This window comes from Capra hircus, chromosome 3, assembly GCF_001704415.2.
Source record: "Capra hircus breed San Clemente chromosome 3, ASM170441v1, whole genome shotgun sequence".
In the NCBI taxonomy this organism is placed as follows: domain Eukaryota; kingdom Metazoa; phylum Chordata; class Mammalia; order Artiodactyla; family Bovidae; genus Capra; species Capra hircus.
Window position 1 is genome coordinate 36,246,225 of NC_030810.1, and position 16,983 is coordinate 36,263,207.

General features: G+C 41.8%; 1 protein-coding gene across 3 annotated transcripts in view; it reads left to right on the forward strand.

The window, feature by feature from the left end:
* NFIA (nuclear factor I A) overlaps positions 3,935 to 16,983 on the forward strand; it is a 401,134-nt gene continuing 388,085 nt past the window's right edge. For 2 of the 3 annotated variants that reach the window (XM_005678338.3, XM_005678337.3), the window contains exons 1-2: positions 4,038 to 4,431; positions 9,850 to 10,381. In XM_005678338.3, the coding sequence (XP_005678395.3) occupies positions 4,405 to 4,431; positions 9,850 to 10,381 (559 nt within the window). In that variant the 5' untranslated portion in view covers positions 4,038 to 4,404. Of the gene's footprint in view, positions 4,432 to 9,849; positions 10,382 to 16,983 lie in introns of all 3 variants that reach the window. The other variant, XM_005678336.3, reaches the window with a different exon arrangement.

Here is a 16,983-nt window from a genome sequence, read left to right on the forward strand (position 1 = left end):
TAACGGTTGTGGAAGATGAAGTTCAACTTTTAAAAATGTGTGGCTGATAAACTATGGGATTGTAGTGAGCTTTGGAAAGTAATGTATTGCATGCTTAGCAGTGCAAAACGTCTTTCTCTGTTTATCTTAGAAGCTTTGGCTTTTCAGGTACTTTGAAGGAATAGGCAAGCCTCTCTTCTGGAACTCTAAACAACAGGTTTAAAGGAGAGACTGTTTCACAGGTGGACTGACAGCTGTTTTATACATTTGAAAGGAAGAAGGGGAGAGTGTTTTTCTTGACTTTTCTTGAATTCTGTTTAATATATGGTCAGTAGCGAATAGGATATTGAGACTGGCCAACTGCACATTTCTTTTTGTTACCACAATAACCCGTGTGGAGGGTGTGTGCGGAAGATTGCTGACTTGCTAACTCTCGGCTGGAGTCTGGCCTCTTGAACAAGTCTTTGACACCAATCCTGTGGAAACGAACGGCAGCAGCTTGTCTTGGAGACAGTAACTGGCAGCCTCTGAAATATGTCCATCTTTTCCTTCCCTTTGAGCAGTGTAGACACCTAATTCTGTTGGGAAGTGAATGGAAAATAATAGAGGCTCTTTCCCATCTTTGGCTTAAATTCCCATCCAGCTACTTCCCAAGGCTTTAGGCCTTCTAATCAAATCTGGCCTGGAAATCTGATGTAAGAATCTGCTTAGATGCTCAGCTAAGCAACATGATTCAATTTAGGAATATATGCATATAAGAAAAATCTGCACACAAGTGACTGCAGGTCAAAAAACTAGAGAAGGAAAACCTTGGGAAATGCAAGTAATAAAGTTAGTCTTGGTAAGAACTATAGTAAATGGCATTGTCACTTGTGAACCCCAATTTTATCTTCACTGCTTTGTACATTAAAATCTAAATCATATTAACAAGATCTTCCTATTAAGTAACCTCTGAAATGAGAGGTATTTGAGATGTACGTATAAGTGAATCCTTATTGACGTAATTTATATATCTAAGAGGATTTCACTAAAACTGGCAAGGTAACATTTCTGCAAATAAAACACAGCAAATGCAAGGCTGGGCTCTGTGCCAGGAAGAATATGGATAGCAGAGAGCATGACAGGAGCCTCCTTTGCACAGAGACAATCCCATTTCAAGGCAGTCTCCTAGCACTTGCAAAATAAATGATTGGAGTGGTTATTTCCAATAAGGGGTTTATTCTTCCTAACAATGGGTCATTTATATGATTGCAGTAAACTAGTTTTTGTACGTCACCTGTGTTTCCTATACTGTTCTCTCCACTATCCTTTCTTTCTTCTCTTCACCCTTCATCCCTGTTCTCTTTCAAGGGTCTCAGTATCTTTTCGAACTTTGGACAAGGATTTACTTTTGTAACTTGGGACCAGGGGAGAGAGTTGGAAATGTTTTTTACCCCCAGACTGCCCTCTGAGGAACATCTGTTTCTTTGTGTGTGTGTGTTTAAATTTATGCCTGTTGGAGAGAAAGTTACCAGAAGCCTCTCTGTAACTGTAACTCTTCTACTGTATTTTTCTCAGTCCGGTTTCCAAAGGCTGTAGTTGGAGCTGTGCTTTGTAGAGTTTCCCCCGCCTCTCCACCCCCCTCCCGCGGGGGAGGGAGCGGGAGCTGGCGGAGATAGGAGAGAAAGCAGGAGCGGATGTGAAGGGCTTTGGTGCTGAACTTGGATCCAGCCCTTGCCTAGAGGGCGCAAACAATCGTCCCATATCCAAAAGTCTTACGAAGGGCGCCAAAAGTTACTTAAGATAATATTGCTAACCGCAGAAAGCTGGAAATCGCGGGCACATCCACTGCTGCAACAAAAGAAGTTTTTAAAGTAGAAATATCAGCATTAAATTACTTTTCCTCATTAAAAAAAAAAAAAAAAACAGGGCGACGTGCCAGTGCTTTAAAAAAAAATCCTTTTCCTTTTTCTTGAGATTCAATTAAAAGTCAGAATCTTTGCTGTTTGGGGAAGTGGCAGATGTGAAGTCTATCTTTTAATACACCAAAAGAAAGATTTTAATCTTCTCTGGAAGAGAGCTTCCCAAGAGTACACACTCGGAACAATAACTTCTCACTGTGCCTCAGTTACATGTTGGAACTGTCAGCCAGAAACTTCTATCGAGGAAACTTGGAGCGCGTTGAAGTTATAGATCCCAGCAAGAGTTCTCGTGGCCAAGAATGTTGTCTCTGTAACTCGGCTTGCCTTTTAGGACGTTTTTCTCCTTCTGAAATCTAAGAGGAAGCAAGGAAAAAAAGTAGTTGTGTCGTTTGGGAATCGGGGCTCTTTCATTAAAGTTTTAAGTCATTATTTCCCCTCACCCCTTAATAAATAACCTGAGAGATTTCCAAGGATATTTAGAAGCGAGGGCGTGTGAAAATGGTCTCCTGAGAAGCCAGGGATTATTTTGGCTGTTAAGTAACTGGAGAACAAGCATAAAATCAAGTTAGAAAGATGCAGAATATTTGAGGACTTCATATTCTTTTCTCCAGGAGCGTATTTCTTGCCCCTTACTTAAAAAAAAAAAAAAAGAGAGTGGGGTGGGAGAAGAGTCTGAGTGAGAGTGGCCTTAGCATGTCATCTCATCCACACATGCAGGGTGGGCATTCCTACAGGAATTTCCTCTTTGCAGAGGCTCTCTAGATGGGCAACCTCCACCAAGGTGCACATTCCCCTGTCTGTGTGCTAGAGCCTTTCATCGTCATACAGCCGTCTTCTCTTTTGGAATTTTGAGGATTAGAAAATGCAGAAGGCTGCAAACTAGAGTGAGGGAGATGAGAAGGGATGGAATGGGGGTTTGGAGGAAGGAGGTATACTCCCCCCCCCTTTCCCAGCAGTGAGGCGAACCTAGAGAGAAAATATGAGGTTAAAAAAAAAAACTGGAAAAGCAGGCTTATTGGCAACTTGCCAAACCCTAAAAACCACCCCCCCTTTTCTGCCAAAACAATACTTTAGCAAACCTAAAATAATTGCAGGAAGCTCTTTTCCATTTTAAGAACTATTACCTGGGGGAGGAAAAAAGAGGGGATTCTTAAAAGGCACCCTTCCAGAGGTGTCCCGGGAACAGGGGAGGTAATGACAGGCCTGTGTCCAGTTCTGGGCACGCGTTTGTGGACGAGAATATCTCCCTTCCCTAAGGGGACATCCCTTTCACGTTTTTTTTTCCCTCCTAAAAAGAAAAAGATGTCACAGCTAAACCACTGTTGTTTCTGAACGTGACAGAACTTTTTCTATGGCGTCTGTGCTCAAACCCACTAGTTTCACAGTCCTGGGAGGGAGAATGCTCGTTAATCTCCGCCTCCCTTTCTCCAGACAACCCCCCCACCCCAGCCCCCAAATCCGGTGAATCTTCCTTGTGAAAATTTCCCCCACCACCCCCGCTTCTGGAGGCCATAGGACTGAAGCTGCACAAAGTTTGCAGGGTTTTGTGCATAATTACCTCTGCCGACGATCTATTCCCACAAAAAGCTTCGTCGGAGAGATTACAATGCTTTGAGCCGTACCGCATTTCAGAAGGGAAAAAAAGTTACCTAGGAGGTCTGATTCTTTTAAATTTGCATACATGCAAATCTGCACGCCCGCCTCCCCCCCCCCCCCCCGCCACCCCGCTCGGCTTTCTCCGCGGTTCTCTCCTTGCCCACGCAGTGAATCGAGGGGTGCAGGGCAACCTGGCAAAGTTGCCCAAGTCCTCCACCGAGGTCCGCGAAGGTCTGCGGCGGGGGTTGGGGGATGGGGACGAGGAAAAGTAGTTTTGTTTGCTTAAGCACATCCTGTGGCAGCCTATAGCTGCCCGGGAGTACAGACTGTAACTGCTCCTCACTGCGTTACCCAGTAATGCGCTGAGCGGGGACGGGGGGGTGAGGCGGGGGGGCCGAGCGAGCGAGCGAGCCAGGGAGCGAGAGAGGGAGCGAGCGAGGAGCGAGCGCGAGCGGCCGCGGAGGCTCGGGACCCGGCTGGCCGCGCGGCGCCGCAGCCGCCCCCTCCCCCACCCCATCCCCCCCCCCCCCGCCGCCACCGGCGGCGGCGCGAGCGGGCGGCGGCCGTGCGGTGCGGTGCAGAGCGGAGGCGGGCGCGCGGGCAGCTCGCGGGCACCCGGCCGGCGGGCGCGGGAGCGGGAAAGGGTGCGCTATGCCTTTAACGCCCGCGTACAGTAGACATGTATAGTGGAGTGTAGGGAAACTCTAGGCGGGGTTAAAGTTCAGCTCATGGAGCGGCAATAGCGCTGGCTGGCTGCAGTTGAGCCGAGTTGGAAATGTGAACGCAAGAAGCAGGCTTGATTTTTTTTTTCCTCCCCCCTTCTCTCTCTCTCCTCCTCTCTCCCTCTTTCTCCTTTCTCACCCGCACTCACGCACACCTCCAAACCGCACACACCAGACGCACACGCACACCCCACCGCCCGGCAGTGATGTATTCTCCGCTCTGTCTCACCCAGGTAAGCAGCTGTTTGGATGCGGAGGGGGGGTCGGGATGGCGGGGGCAGACCTGGGGCCAGGCCGGGGGTGCCGGGGACCCCGCGCTAGCAGGGCCCGGGGCATGTGTCCCGGGGTGTGCCCATATCTGCGCGTGTTTCTGTGTGTGTGTGTGTATGTGTGCGCGCGTGTGCTCGTGGTGGGGGGGCGGAGAAATACAGCTTTAAGAAAGTAACTTTGTTTCCATGCGGGTGCATTCCTCTTGCACGGCCATTTGTGTGGGCACATGGCTAATGGCGCCCTCTTATTAATGCGTTAATTAATATCGGGGCGATTGACTGCGGAACGGTGGTGTTTTCGGACGCCCCGCACGTGTTTCGGCGGGGTTGCAGCCCATGTCACGCTGAAATCTGGACTCAGCGTTTCTGCAGGCGCGAGGCCGGTTTCTGTAGTTCCGCGGCGCCCGGGGAGGGGGCCGCCGACGGAGCCCCCCTCACGCCCCGCACGCTCGGGGCCGCTGCACCCCCGGCTGCGGGAGAACTCAGGTCCCCGCGCCCGCGGCCCGCTCGCGGAGCCCGCGCCGCCGCAGCCGCCCCAAACTCTTACTTTTGTTTATTCTTTGTCAGCCTTTGGGGTCCGGCCGCGGGAGGGACGCGGGCCAGCGCCCCGGGCCCCGGCCGGGACAGCGCCCCTCGGACCCGGGCGGGCGGCGGCGAGCCGGCCCCGGGGCTCCGCGGAGCTGGACTGCGGGGCTGCGGGGCCGCGCGTCCCCCCGCGTCGGCCGGGTGGAGCCTGCGTCCTCGCCGCCTGTCGCCCGCTGGCTTTCCCGAGCGAAAGTTTCCGTGCCTGGACGAGCCCACGCAGCGCAGGGCGGCGAGCAGCCGAGGCCGCGGGCCGCGGGCTGGGGCGCGTCGGGCGGAGTTAGGCTCCCAGCCGCGAGCCCGAGCGGCGGCCCGGCCGGACGCGTCTCCCCCCGCCGCCGCCGTCGCCGCCGCCGCCGCCGCAACGCGACTCGGGCAGCTCCGCGCTCAGGACTGGGGCAACTTTCCCCTCAGACCTAACTCGGAGCGTGGGTCTCTCTCGCCCCAGCGCTTCTCCTTTCCATGTCCTCCCTTTCCATCCCGCCCCTGTCTGCACAACCCCCAGGCAAAATATTGCTACTTCAAGGCTCCAAATCTGGTCCCTTTTGAATGTATTATTTATTTATTTATTTAGACCAAAAGGCATGAAGTCAAAGTGATTTTGCGCAATTTTTTTTTTTTTGAAGAAAACTGTGAGCCTTCATACTGTTTTGATACAGTGCGATCTGACCATTAATCATGTACATGAAGTTTGTATGCTTCATGTAAAATGTTTACTCACCACTCCCTACAAAAACCTGCTACCACTTCTTGCTTTCATTTAGCAGGAGATAACGGTTTATCCGGAATACTTTCTGGAAGACTAAAAAGTATCCATAGTTTCTTCTCTCCTCTCTAGATTCTGGATTTATTTCCCACATGACATCCCTTCTTATTGCAATATCTAACAGTCATCTACCGGCTATTTGATCTCAGAAGACTCTTAAATATATCTTTTATGTTGAAATGGTCGGTTTGGGATTTAGGCCTAGCGTTAATAATGGATAGCAGTTGCTTTCAGTTATTGTAAAAGTTTTTTATTTTTCCCTAACAAACTTCCAAAGTTACTATTTTAGTAACTTGTGGAAGTATGGAATGAAACTTTTCCAACCACTTTTGGCAAGGTTCACAATTGCATATGGATAAGATGCAAAGTGTAAGATAATTTGAATGAGTTATGACTACAGTGAAAATGCTGAGATTCAAAGGCTGAAGTTCTAGCTGGCAAAAGTTTGCAACACATAGAACCAGTAGATAATACCAGTGGTGTTGCTGTAGTGAGGAAGGACCTTAGCAGACACTTTAGCGACTTCTCCGGTGAGCTCTCAATAGATAAATTTATATTTTGGCATGATGCATATATGAGGATACCAGTGTACGCATGTAGGCCCAGGGCATAGTCAGGTATTTAACAAAGTTAAAGGATTCGCACAGCTCATAAGCCATTATCACATTAAGAAAGTTTTTTTTTTTTTAAACCTATTTGGCCCTGTGATGGATACATTCAGTAGGCCTTCTTCTGGAAACACCACTAAGAGAAATGCTTACTTAGTGTAACAGTTTGTAAAGAAAACGTACACTAAATAGTGCATGAGAGTCATGTATTTTATGAGTTCTTCTTTTAAAAAATTGATTCACAATGTATTTAACTTTCCAGAATATTTATAAAGCTTTAGAGCCAGTTTTAAAAACAGAAAAGTAGTTTATTGGTCATTAAAGAAAGTCCAGTAAAGCATAGTGATAAAAAGACTCTAAATGAAAGAATAGACTCCATATACGTGAATGCAATTTTTAAAAACTTTATTAGGAAAATGCCAAACATCATATTTTAGTCCAAGTGGGCACATTTTAACCAAATCATGTACCTGGTCATAGAATGATAACAGTAGAAATTTATAGGTGAACCTTTCAATGAAGTAGTTCCAGAAATATCAGCATTCCGTGGTTCTGAAACTTGGCTTACTTGCAAACAGATGAACACTGAAGATGCTGATTCAAAGTCCTGTTGCTTTTGAAACAGGTTTTCAGGTTTGTTTTTATTGCTGGCCCCTAACTTTCTCACCGAGTACATACGTAAAATATTCTTTTTGTTTTCTCTTGCCTATTTTGAAATATTCCACAGCTTATGGCGATATGTGCAATAACATGATTTATAAGGGCATACTATTTTTTTCTTTAAAAACTCATTTATGCTATGCCTGGACATTTCCTACAAGTGAATGATAGCCTTTAGTTTTGATATTCTGGAATATTTCTAATTGTGTGTTGAGAAAAATAACTAGCACTTTCATTGTGCATGTGACTGAGTCATAAAAAATACAAAATATTGTGCGCTTTTATTGGCACATTCTTAAAACCTTTGGGGAGTAAAAACCTGTAAATACTTTCGATGCAAAATTGGGACTTAGATTATTCTTAATGATTAGTTGACATAGTTGACCTCATTTAAGGATTTTTTGATGAGATATGTGGGCATTTGGTTGGCAGGTAAACAAAATCCTTTTGAACACGAATGAACGCAGTTCGCAGTTCTCTGAGAAGCATATTGGGGTATCTTTGAACACTTAAATGTCACATTAGAAGATTTATTTTAAATGTTTATTATTATTAAAGTGCTTTAATAAGACTAGGTTTGGACATAAATATGAATGTTTGGAGCTAAGTTATTCTTTGCATTTTAAAATGGGGCTGAGACTTTAAAATGAAATCCTCCTTTTGGTGAAAGCTCACTTTGTAGTTAAGGTAGACTCCGGGCTTTCTTTGCATAATTCCAGAGAGCCTTGGTCCCCCGCATGTCCTGTGTATATAAAAAAGTCAGTCAATGTGAAGGACTGTTTCAAACCCTAAATTTATGTATTTTAGAGCATTTCAAGGATGAGCTCAGAATTTAGTAATGTTTAAATGCTTTGCGGTTTGGTGTATACCTTGCTAGATAAACTGTGGCTTGAAAAATGCTCCCCCCACCCCATTTCTCTCTTTCAAAGTATAGTAGTAGAAAAGATACCCAAACGTCAGAAATTTTAAAGTGCAAATGGTATATAGGAAAGAATAATGTAATTCTTGTATTTTTCTCTGTTTTCTCTCCACTTAATGTACATGCGTTATAAAGGCTGACTTCTTTGCTTTTGGATTCTTTTATTGAAAAAGAGCAGTTTTCAAACCTAAACTTGAAATACAAAGCCTGAAATTTGTTGAGAGAGGAAAAAATTAAATGTCAGTTATTGAAATGATTTATTGTATATTATATTAATATAAACTTACCTAAAAAGCAGTCATATGTAGTTTTTAAATGATTGACTGTAATTTATATTTTAACATGCTTGATTGTTAAAATATTTCACCAATTTTAAGCACTCAATTTATATTTTAACATTTAAAAATTAATAATTGGTTTGATAGTATTAATATTTTGGACATTATAGTTACTTGTGCCTCCAAAGTATATATTTAGATGGATATTACAAACCTAAAGAATGCATTTTATATTTGTCTGTCCTCCACCCTTTGAAAAAGTCATCAAATACCTCTTGGCTTCCTTATCCTCATTTATTTGAAAGTAAATAATTTATCTTTTGGTGGGGGTTGTGCAGTGGGGAGAAGTTATGTAAGATTAGTGTGGGTTGGTTAATCAAAAGTTAGATGTACTCAGAAAGCTTTGTGGAGGTTACTGTTTAATTTTCCTTTAATTTTATATTTCTATTTCCTAAGAAAATGTCAAATAAAAGAATCAAGTATTTTCAATGAAAGCGTAAGAAAATTTTAAATGTTTTAGATTCAATTTTATTTTCAAATTACTTGAACTTTAAGAGGCAAGCATGAGGGTTTTCCTGTAGTCTCATAAGCATTGAATATACCAGGTTCTCTGTTTCCCTGTGAGAACAAAAAACCTGAAATACTATTTTCAAAATTTAAATAAGTACTCTGTTTTTTAGGGATGATTATTACTGAAGGTATTTCACAATCACATCAGTAAACTGAATGTATTTAGTTGCAACCCTGTTGTCACAGTGACACATTCTGTTTACTATCTGGCTTGCATGCTTTTTTTTTTTCCCCCCTTTTTCCCTTTTTGTTTCATTTCCATAATATCAGCAATTATGTCTTGGACATAGATCTTTTTATTTCTAGTCCGACAAGTATAAAATCCATTTCTTCTTTTATATATGGACCTGCCAAATTTTTCTAAGTTTTTGAGTAAAAAAAAAATTGTGTGTAACTGTAATACTTAAAAAGGATTCAAAATGTTACAAAAATGACTAAGAAACAGATCAGAGTCTACATGCACTACTTTTAGAGGGAAAGTCTTTGTTTCCATTGAGCGTGGAGATGATTTTTGCTCCTAGACTTCCATAAACACTGACTGGCATCTAAATGTTTAGGATTTGCCAATCTGGCTGCGGAGCCCTGGCTGTACTACAAGTAGTGAGGTCAAGGCTGGAGCAAAATTAGATATGCCTTCCTTGAAATAGGGTTAAGATTATATGTTGTTATAAGCATTTCGATAAACTTCACTGGCTGTCTAAAGGCTTTGGGACGTAGGCCCGACAATAGAACCTGGTACAGTTCCGTAACATAACAAACCATTTTTTACTTTTTAACAGTTTTTTTCTTTGAGATTGTGAGACACGATACTGATAGTATTTTTTTTCCCCCCTCTTGGACTTCCCATAGCAATCCCATGTATGATTTTGGTAATGCTTGAATCAAATTTCAAGTGAAATAAGGATTATATATACATACTTTAAAGGTGAGCATCTAAAGAAATGTTGTTTCCTTTTGTTTTCATTTTAGTTATATTTTTGTCTTGATTCATTTTGCCAGGATGAATTTCATCCTTTCATCGAAGCACTTCTGCCCCACGTCCGAGCCTTCGCCTACACGTGGTTCAACCTGCAGGCCCGAAAACGAAAATACTTCAAAAAACATGAAAAGCGTATGTCAAAAGAAGAAGAGCGAGCTGTGAAGGATGAGTTGCTAAGTGAAAAACCAGAGGTCAAACAGAAGTGGGCATCTCGACTGCTGGCCAAGTTGCGGAAAGATATCCGACCTGAGTACCGAGAGGATTTTGTTCTTACAGTTACAGGGAAAAAGCCTCCATGTTGCGTTCTTTCCAACCCAGACCAGAAAGGCAAGATGAGAAGAATTGACTGCCTCCGCCAGGCAGATAAAGTCTGGAGGTTGGACCTTGTTATGGTGATTTTATTTAAAGGTATTCCGCTCGAAAGTACTGATGGCGAGCGCCTTGTAAAGTCCCCGCAGTGCTCTAATCCAGGGCTCTGTGTCCAGCCCCATCACATAGGGGTTTCTGTTAAGGAACTCGATTTATATTTGGCATACTTTGTGCATGCAGCAGGTAAGTGCGATGGTGAGAAGTCGGTCCACTTTCTCGCGTGTGCTTCTTTCCTGATGACCTCTGCGTGTGCTGGGCCATTCTTGAGCTCCCTATGGCAGGCCATGTCTATATGGACAGCGTGGTGTCCAAGGTAGCCCAATGTCAGAGTAGCCAGATGCTGCAGAGTTTGAGGTTCCACCTTCATTCAGGTGGAAAAGCATAGCTTTGAGAGCATTCTTGTTGAGTTCAATTCTCTTGGCAAGTAGTGTTACCAAAGGTTTTGGTAGTCAATTATGAGATATTGTTTAAATCACATTTTTTTGATGAGGGGTGAGAGAAACCTCATAAAAACCCTTGTAAGAAAGAGTCTATTTTAACTGGCAAGTGATCTAGTTAAAAAGCATTTAGTTTGATAGTGAGGCAATGTTTTTAGTTGCTTTTCTTCTGGGAGTGTTTTTAACCTTCTGGAGCCTCTTGAGCCCCCTTCTAATCAAGAAGAGGTTGGAGGTAAGATTGCTATCAAATTGCTGATCATTTATGAAGAAAAAAGAATCACACTAATACAAACTTACTAACTTTGTTTTAGGAATACTTGATGTTGTTTAAGATTTCTAAGGGAAAAAAAACTAATCCAACTCTTTAAGCAATTGATGGAAAGGTTAATCTTAAAAGTAACCAAATCTGTATAGTGCGTTTGAACAAATTGAGAAATCGATATTGAGAACTGATTTAGTGAGTTGCTTTGATTCATAATAACATTCTTTATTGTTCCAAGGCTGTTTTCAAGGCATGCTTTTCCTGTGTCTATTACAGCAGGTAGAGTAGCATTCGGGATAAAACTATTGAGGACTGGATAAAATAATGCATTTTTACTTTGTTCCTCTTGTCTTGTTTTAGACAAAAGGCTCATTGTGTTAACGTGAAAGCTCAGGTCTTGTGAAACTTGTTGACTTTTTATATGTACATATCGGTCTTGCTAGATTACCTTTATGGCAGTTACTTGAGCCAGATGGAAGAATGAAGGTTGTGGAATCCTTCCAGTAGGTTGTTTTGGGGTGCGTGTATGTATGTATTTTTTGCCAAAGGGCAGAGAAGATGATACTTGTAAAAGGGAACACTCCATTGTTTTGCAAAACATTTTTAATTCTAAGAATGTGAGCAATTTTTTAAAGACGTCATCTGATAGCCTATTCTCTATTATTTTTCTCAATATATGTTTTAGAAAGAGAACTTTTGTTATCCATCTGTCCTTACATAAGAAACTGGAGAAATTTACTTTGCAAGCATGTCACATCATCATTTGCATTCTGTTGGCAGGGGATAGATGAGTATTTTAGAGGATGTGATTTGTAAGTGTTTCAAATATTTGGGTTTTTGAAAATGTATACTTAATTATAAGAGGTGCCTGTTGCTTTAGCCAGTTTTGGGTAGCAAAAACAAAAAGGCAACATCTCTCAAATGACCTCTAAACAGGAACAAGTGGCCCTTTATTAACTCTCAGTTAACTCTATTGTTGTTACTTTGTCTATTGAAAAAGCAGAGTTAAAAAATTTTATTTTTATATATATAAGTAGAGATTCTGCCAGGGCAAGGTGCAAAAAAGGTGTGGCTATTAGAGGTGCTTTGGGAGCACACTCTTTAAAAATCGTGTGTTTAATCTCTAATATTTGGAGAAGTAAATACTTTATAAATGATAATAAATGCTCTAACGGACCAACATAGGAAATTGCAGGTGCCAACGAGTGATGCCCATCACGGTGTGTGCGGTGTATCCCTTCGAAGGTAACATCACAACGGAATACCTGTTCTGCGCTTATTGGTATGAGCAGCGTCCCTTCTAAGTTTTAGGTGTAAACGTTTCCTTTAGATTCACAGACTCAGCCCTTCTCGCTCTCGCCGTTTCACGTTGGATTCTCTTTCACTGTTGATGGTTTTTGCCCGTTTTATGGCTCCAGATCCTTGAGCCAGCACAGTTGCTGGCGGTTTCAAGGACCGGAAGGTTGATGTTGGTGAAATGGCAGGTAGAAGATTGCTTAGGAAGAGTGAGCATCCTTATTGCTAATGAAAGATTTATTGCCAGCACCGTGGATCAGACTACCTTTCGGTTCGGTTTCCCTGCGCCTCCCAGAATCCCTTGGTTGCCTGAATGCCGGCCAAGTGCAAGCCATTGGCTCTCCCTGCGCAGCCGCGGCGCCTCTGCGCGCACCGGGAAGGGTCCGAGGGATGCTCAGGGCCTTTTGTCTGAAAATATCTCAAATTTGATTTCAGAGATTTAAAGGCCTGTTATTTGTGGAAGGGAAGCTGCCAGTACAAATAGGAGGTAGATCGGTCAACTCGCATACAACTGATTTGACAAGCATCTGTTATAATACTGAAGATTTGTAAACACTAAACAATGTTTTTACCTCCTTAAAAGTTTTGAGAACTTGCCAGTATTGGCAGGAGGCAGAGACTCTGAAACGTGCTTCAAGAAACATGCCAAAACCATTGTGGCCTTTTCACCTATAGTCTCCCCCTACTTTCTTTTAAATGTATTTTTTTTTCTCCCCAAATGCCATTTCCCCCCTTGATTGCCACAAGAAGATTTTTTTTTTCTTTCTAAAAATGCATACAATAATTATTGCTTCATGCCTCGGCCTCTTCTTTGGAAGGAAGTTGAAATCTTAGAACACACTTGTAAATACTGGAAGCTAATGCAGAATCAGTTGTTTTTTAAAAGTGTAGGAGATGATTTTTTTTAAGTTATTGAGACGCAAAATACAATACATAAACTGCATTCCTTTTTTTTTTATTCCCTCTAAATCAAGGGGCATTAGAACTGTGAATTTTGTGGCTGATAAACAGTAACAAGTGTAATGAAATCGGAGTGATTCCAGAAGCCTGAGAATTTCATCTCATTAAAAGTACAAAAGAGTAAAACCATCTTATGCCCAGAATTTGGTCTCTACTTGAGTCGTCCTTCCCACGTATCGCATGACAACTTGGAGATGTTATGGCATTGTGGCAAATGGTTTTCTTTGTGGGCGTGTAACAGTAAAGCTAATTTATGACTAGTCTTTACCAGATGATCTGTATCAGAATCTACAATATACCCGGCACGTGGCAAGGTCACAATTTAAGTTGTTAAGGTCATAACCTTAGCCACCAGGCATTTGACCTTTTAGATAAAGTTAACCTTTGTTCATTAGTAGGCACTCAACCGAGAACTTTCTGGAGAGTTTTTTTTTTTTTTAAAACTGCTTCTGTATAACTTCTGGTAATGTAATCACATTCTAGAAAGATTCTCAGTTGAGTTAGTTAAATTTTGTAAGGGGTTAGATTTTTTAAGGACTCATCTCTTATGTAGAGATAGGTTGCTGTATCTAGGCCATAAAATGACAGTGTCACAATTTACTTTTTATAGTTATTACCTGCTGGGGGATAGAATGAAAGCTGAGGCAGCTGTGTGGAGATGTTTAAAAACTAAAGTTAAACAAATAGAATTATGTTTAATTCAGTGAAGGCCTTTGCTAAGTTTTGAGTGGCTTTAGGCCCCAAAGCGATTAATCACAATGAGCATCTTCAGTTCTTAGCAGGTGAGGAATTTTCTAAGATTGGAAGTATTTTTAGTTGCCGTAGCATTCACTTTGAAAGACAAATACATGACAGGAGTCAGGTAGTTGCTGTAATTGTTAATTAGCCCGTGACAGAGCGAATTGAACTTGTCCTGATGGTAGCAGGAGTACTTGTTAGTTTCCTGGTGGAAAGTGACCGTGTTTGCACCATAGTGATTTCAGTACAGTCGTTACTGATTGCTCCCGTGCTCCCATCGTTGCTGCCTGTACTTAGTGTTGCTCGGACCAGGAATAATATAGGTTTGCCCACTTACTGGAAGAGTTTCAGTGCCTGGGAAGCTTGGTACCTGTCCTGGAAACCTGCCGGCAGGGTTACTGATGACCGCATTTCCTCTACTATATTGTTCACTTAATTATGCTGTCCTGAACGCTCATTCAAATTATTTCTGTTACTGTTAGTTTCTCCCTGATAGGCCACATATTATTCCATTTCAACAAAGAGAGACTCCCACTCAGGTGCACTGTAGTTGTATTTTGGCTTCGTGATTGCCATTCCTTCATATAGTAATAGAGGAAGCCGTGATATGCAGATAGAGCAGATGGTCATGTTGACAGATTGAGAATTCACTTCCTACTGCTTCAGAGCAGGTGTAAGATTAGGAGTGTCTGTGTAGGAGCGTGTGTGCGCCTCGTGTGCATGTGTGTGCACATCCAGGCTGCACACAGAGTGCTGGATAGAGTAGGGGGGGAATGCTTTCTTTTTCTAAAAAGCAGGTACCTGAAATACAGTGTAATCATCTGTGGAAGGTTATCAGTGCATACCGAGTAGTAGTAATAATTACAAAAAAAATTTTAACGGATAATGTTAGATTGTTACAGTTTAAAATTTTATGCCAAATTAATTGGGATAATTTTTAAATTTAAGATAACTTACTATGTTTGTGGCAGGGTTGTGTATATAAAATGTAGTTAATATGTCCTGTTAGCAGGAGCTTGTGTGTATGTATGTTTACACTCAAATCTAAGACTATACATTATAGTACCTTAATAAACTGCCTAGTAGAAATAGTTGTGTGGTTAGTTTCTTTGATTTATAATAACTGTATTTGGAAAAAGAATGGGGAAAGATTATATACAGTGATATTTAATGTTAGTACCACTCTATTTCAAATTGTAATCCTAGCCTTAAACCAAAGGTGGATTTTGTGGCCGATTGGTGTACTGTAACTTACTGGTACGTGCACACGCTTTTAGAAGATGTCATCTTTCTACTTATCTTTTCATTCTTTAAGGGAGTTAGCCCAGTCAACAAACTTGAGATGAAATATGGCTTTTATATCCTTGAGCGTTGTCTACGTAACTTGAAGATTGTAGCAATATTCTCTATTTAGAATGTAGCAACAATATTCTTTATCCTGGAATGTGGTGAGGAAGAAGCTGAAAGGCAGAGAGAGTAGGAGTAGGGAAAAAGTGTTGTTCTGGAGTAAGACAGAGGTCAGCTCATTTATGGCTCAGAGGTTTGAGTGTTGGTAAGAAATTTCCCAACGCTGCTGGCTTGGATTTGCCTTGTCTGCTTTTCCACCCAGTGATGGATAGCATTAATTTAAACCTATTTAGGGCTAGTGTGGGAGAAACCACAGCCTTTGTTGTGGTCACTGCTGTACACAGTAGGACTGGGTGTTTTACTTGGTTAAGGCCTCAAGCTGCTTCCAGAGGATGCAGAACAGCCTGTCGGTTTTTTAAAACTTGCACAGAAGCAGCAACAATTCTAATTGCTCACAAATGTTAATATAGATTATTAAAAACAATTTTGAGGTTAGAATAGAAGGAAAAACATAAAATACAGATTGCATTCAGTGACTGTGCTAAACACCAATTTGTTGTCATTTCAGCAATTATTTTCCCATGGTCATTTAGAGGTTAGATGTTGCTTTTAAACATAAAATTGTAAATCCTTGGGAGGTGAGGTCAGGGGAAGGAAGAAGTCAGGTGGAGGAGGAAGAGAATGAATGAACTGGCATGCTTTGTTAAGAGAAACACAAAACTGTGAACTTAATTGCGAATGGAGATGCTCTAAAAAGTGTTCTGGTTTAAGTAATGACTGTGAAAGGATCCCAGGCAGTAAGACATCAGGTGGAGAATTTTATAATCCATCTCACCATCATTTTTTGCATTGTATGTTCTAGACTGAGAGACTGTATGGGGGGTTTTTTGAATTTCTTCTCAGATTTTTAGAAAGAAAAGTTCTGCAAAAATTCTGTGTAGCATTTAGGGGTCCAGTTAAGGACACTGTGGCTTGCATGAACTTGGAAAGGGGGCTATTGAGATAATTATTATTATTATTACCATTTTGCTTTTCAAGGGGGAAACAGAATGTTGTCAACATTTTGGCCTTTTCCCACCAAGGCAACTGTTAGAAGTGATTGATCCAAACTTTAGAATTTATCAGAATTCTCTAGATAGAGATAGAAAGATAAATAGATAGATGTTAAGATAGAAATGGCTTTTCTCCTAGGCATTTCCCCAAATATTAGAAATCAGTACTTCTTGTTTTGCTATGACAATTCCACAGGGTAAAAGTATATTTTATCTAACAGGGTTAGTCTTCTTATTAATATTCTAGTGAAATAAACATGGCCTTTTAGCCAAAGGAATACGTCCACAAATGACAAATTGTGGCAGGTTTGGAGCAGAGGATATTTTTGCTGTTTTGTTTGTAAGAGATACTAAATGAGATAAGATTGAGAGAAATAAATTCATTTGTGTATGCATTTTGGCAAGTGTTGGTCTGTGAGATATTGCTAATCTCAACCTGAGAAATGGTTAGGATGATCGTAATAACTGGAGATTGAAGTGGTATAGCTTTCATGTTTTTTGAGAGCCTTAAGCTTACTTGTCTTCATATTTCACATATTTTCCTAGTGATAAGTATTTTGGACCTTGATAGATCAAGAGTAGAGAGAAGAAGGGACTTCCCTGGTGGCTCAGATGGTAAAGAATCCGCCAGCGGTGTGGGAGACCTGGCTGGATTTGATCCCTGGGTTGGGAAGATCCCCTGGAGGAGGGCCT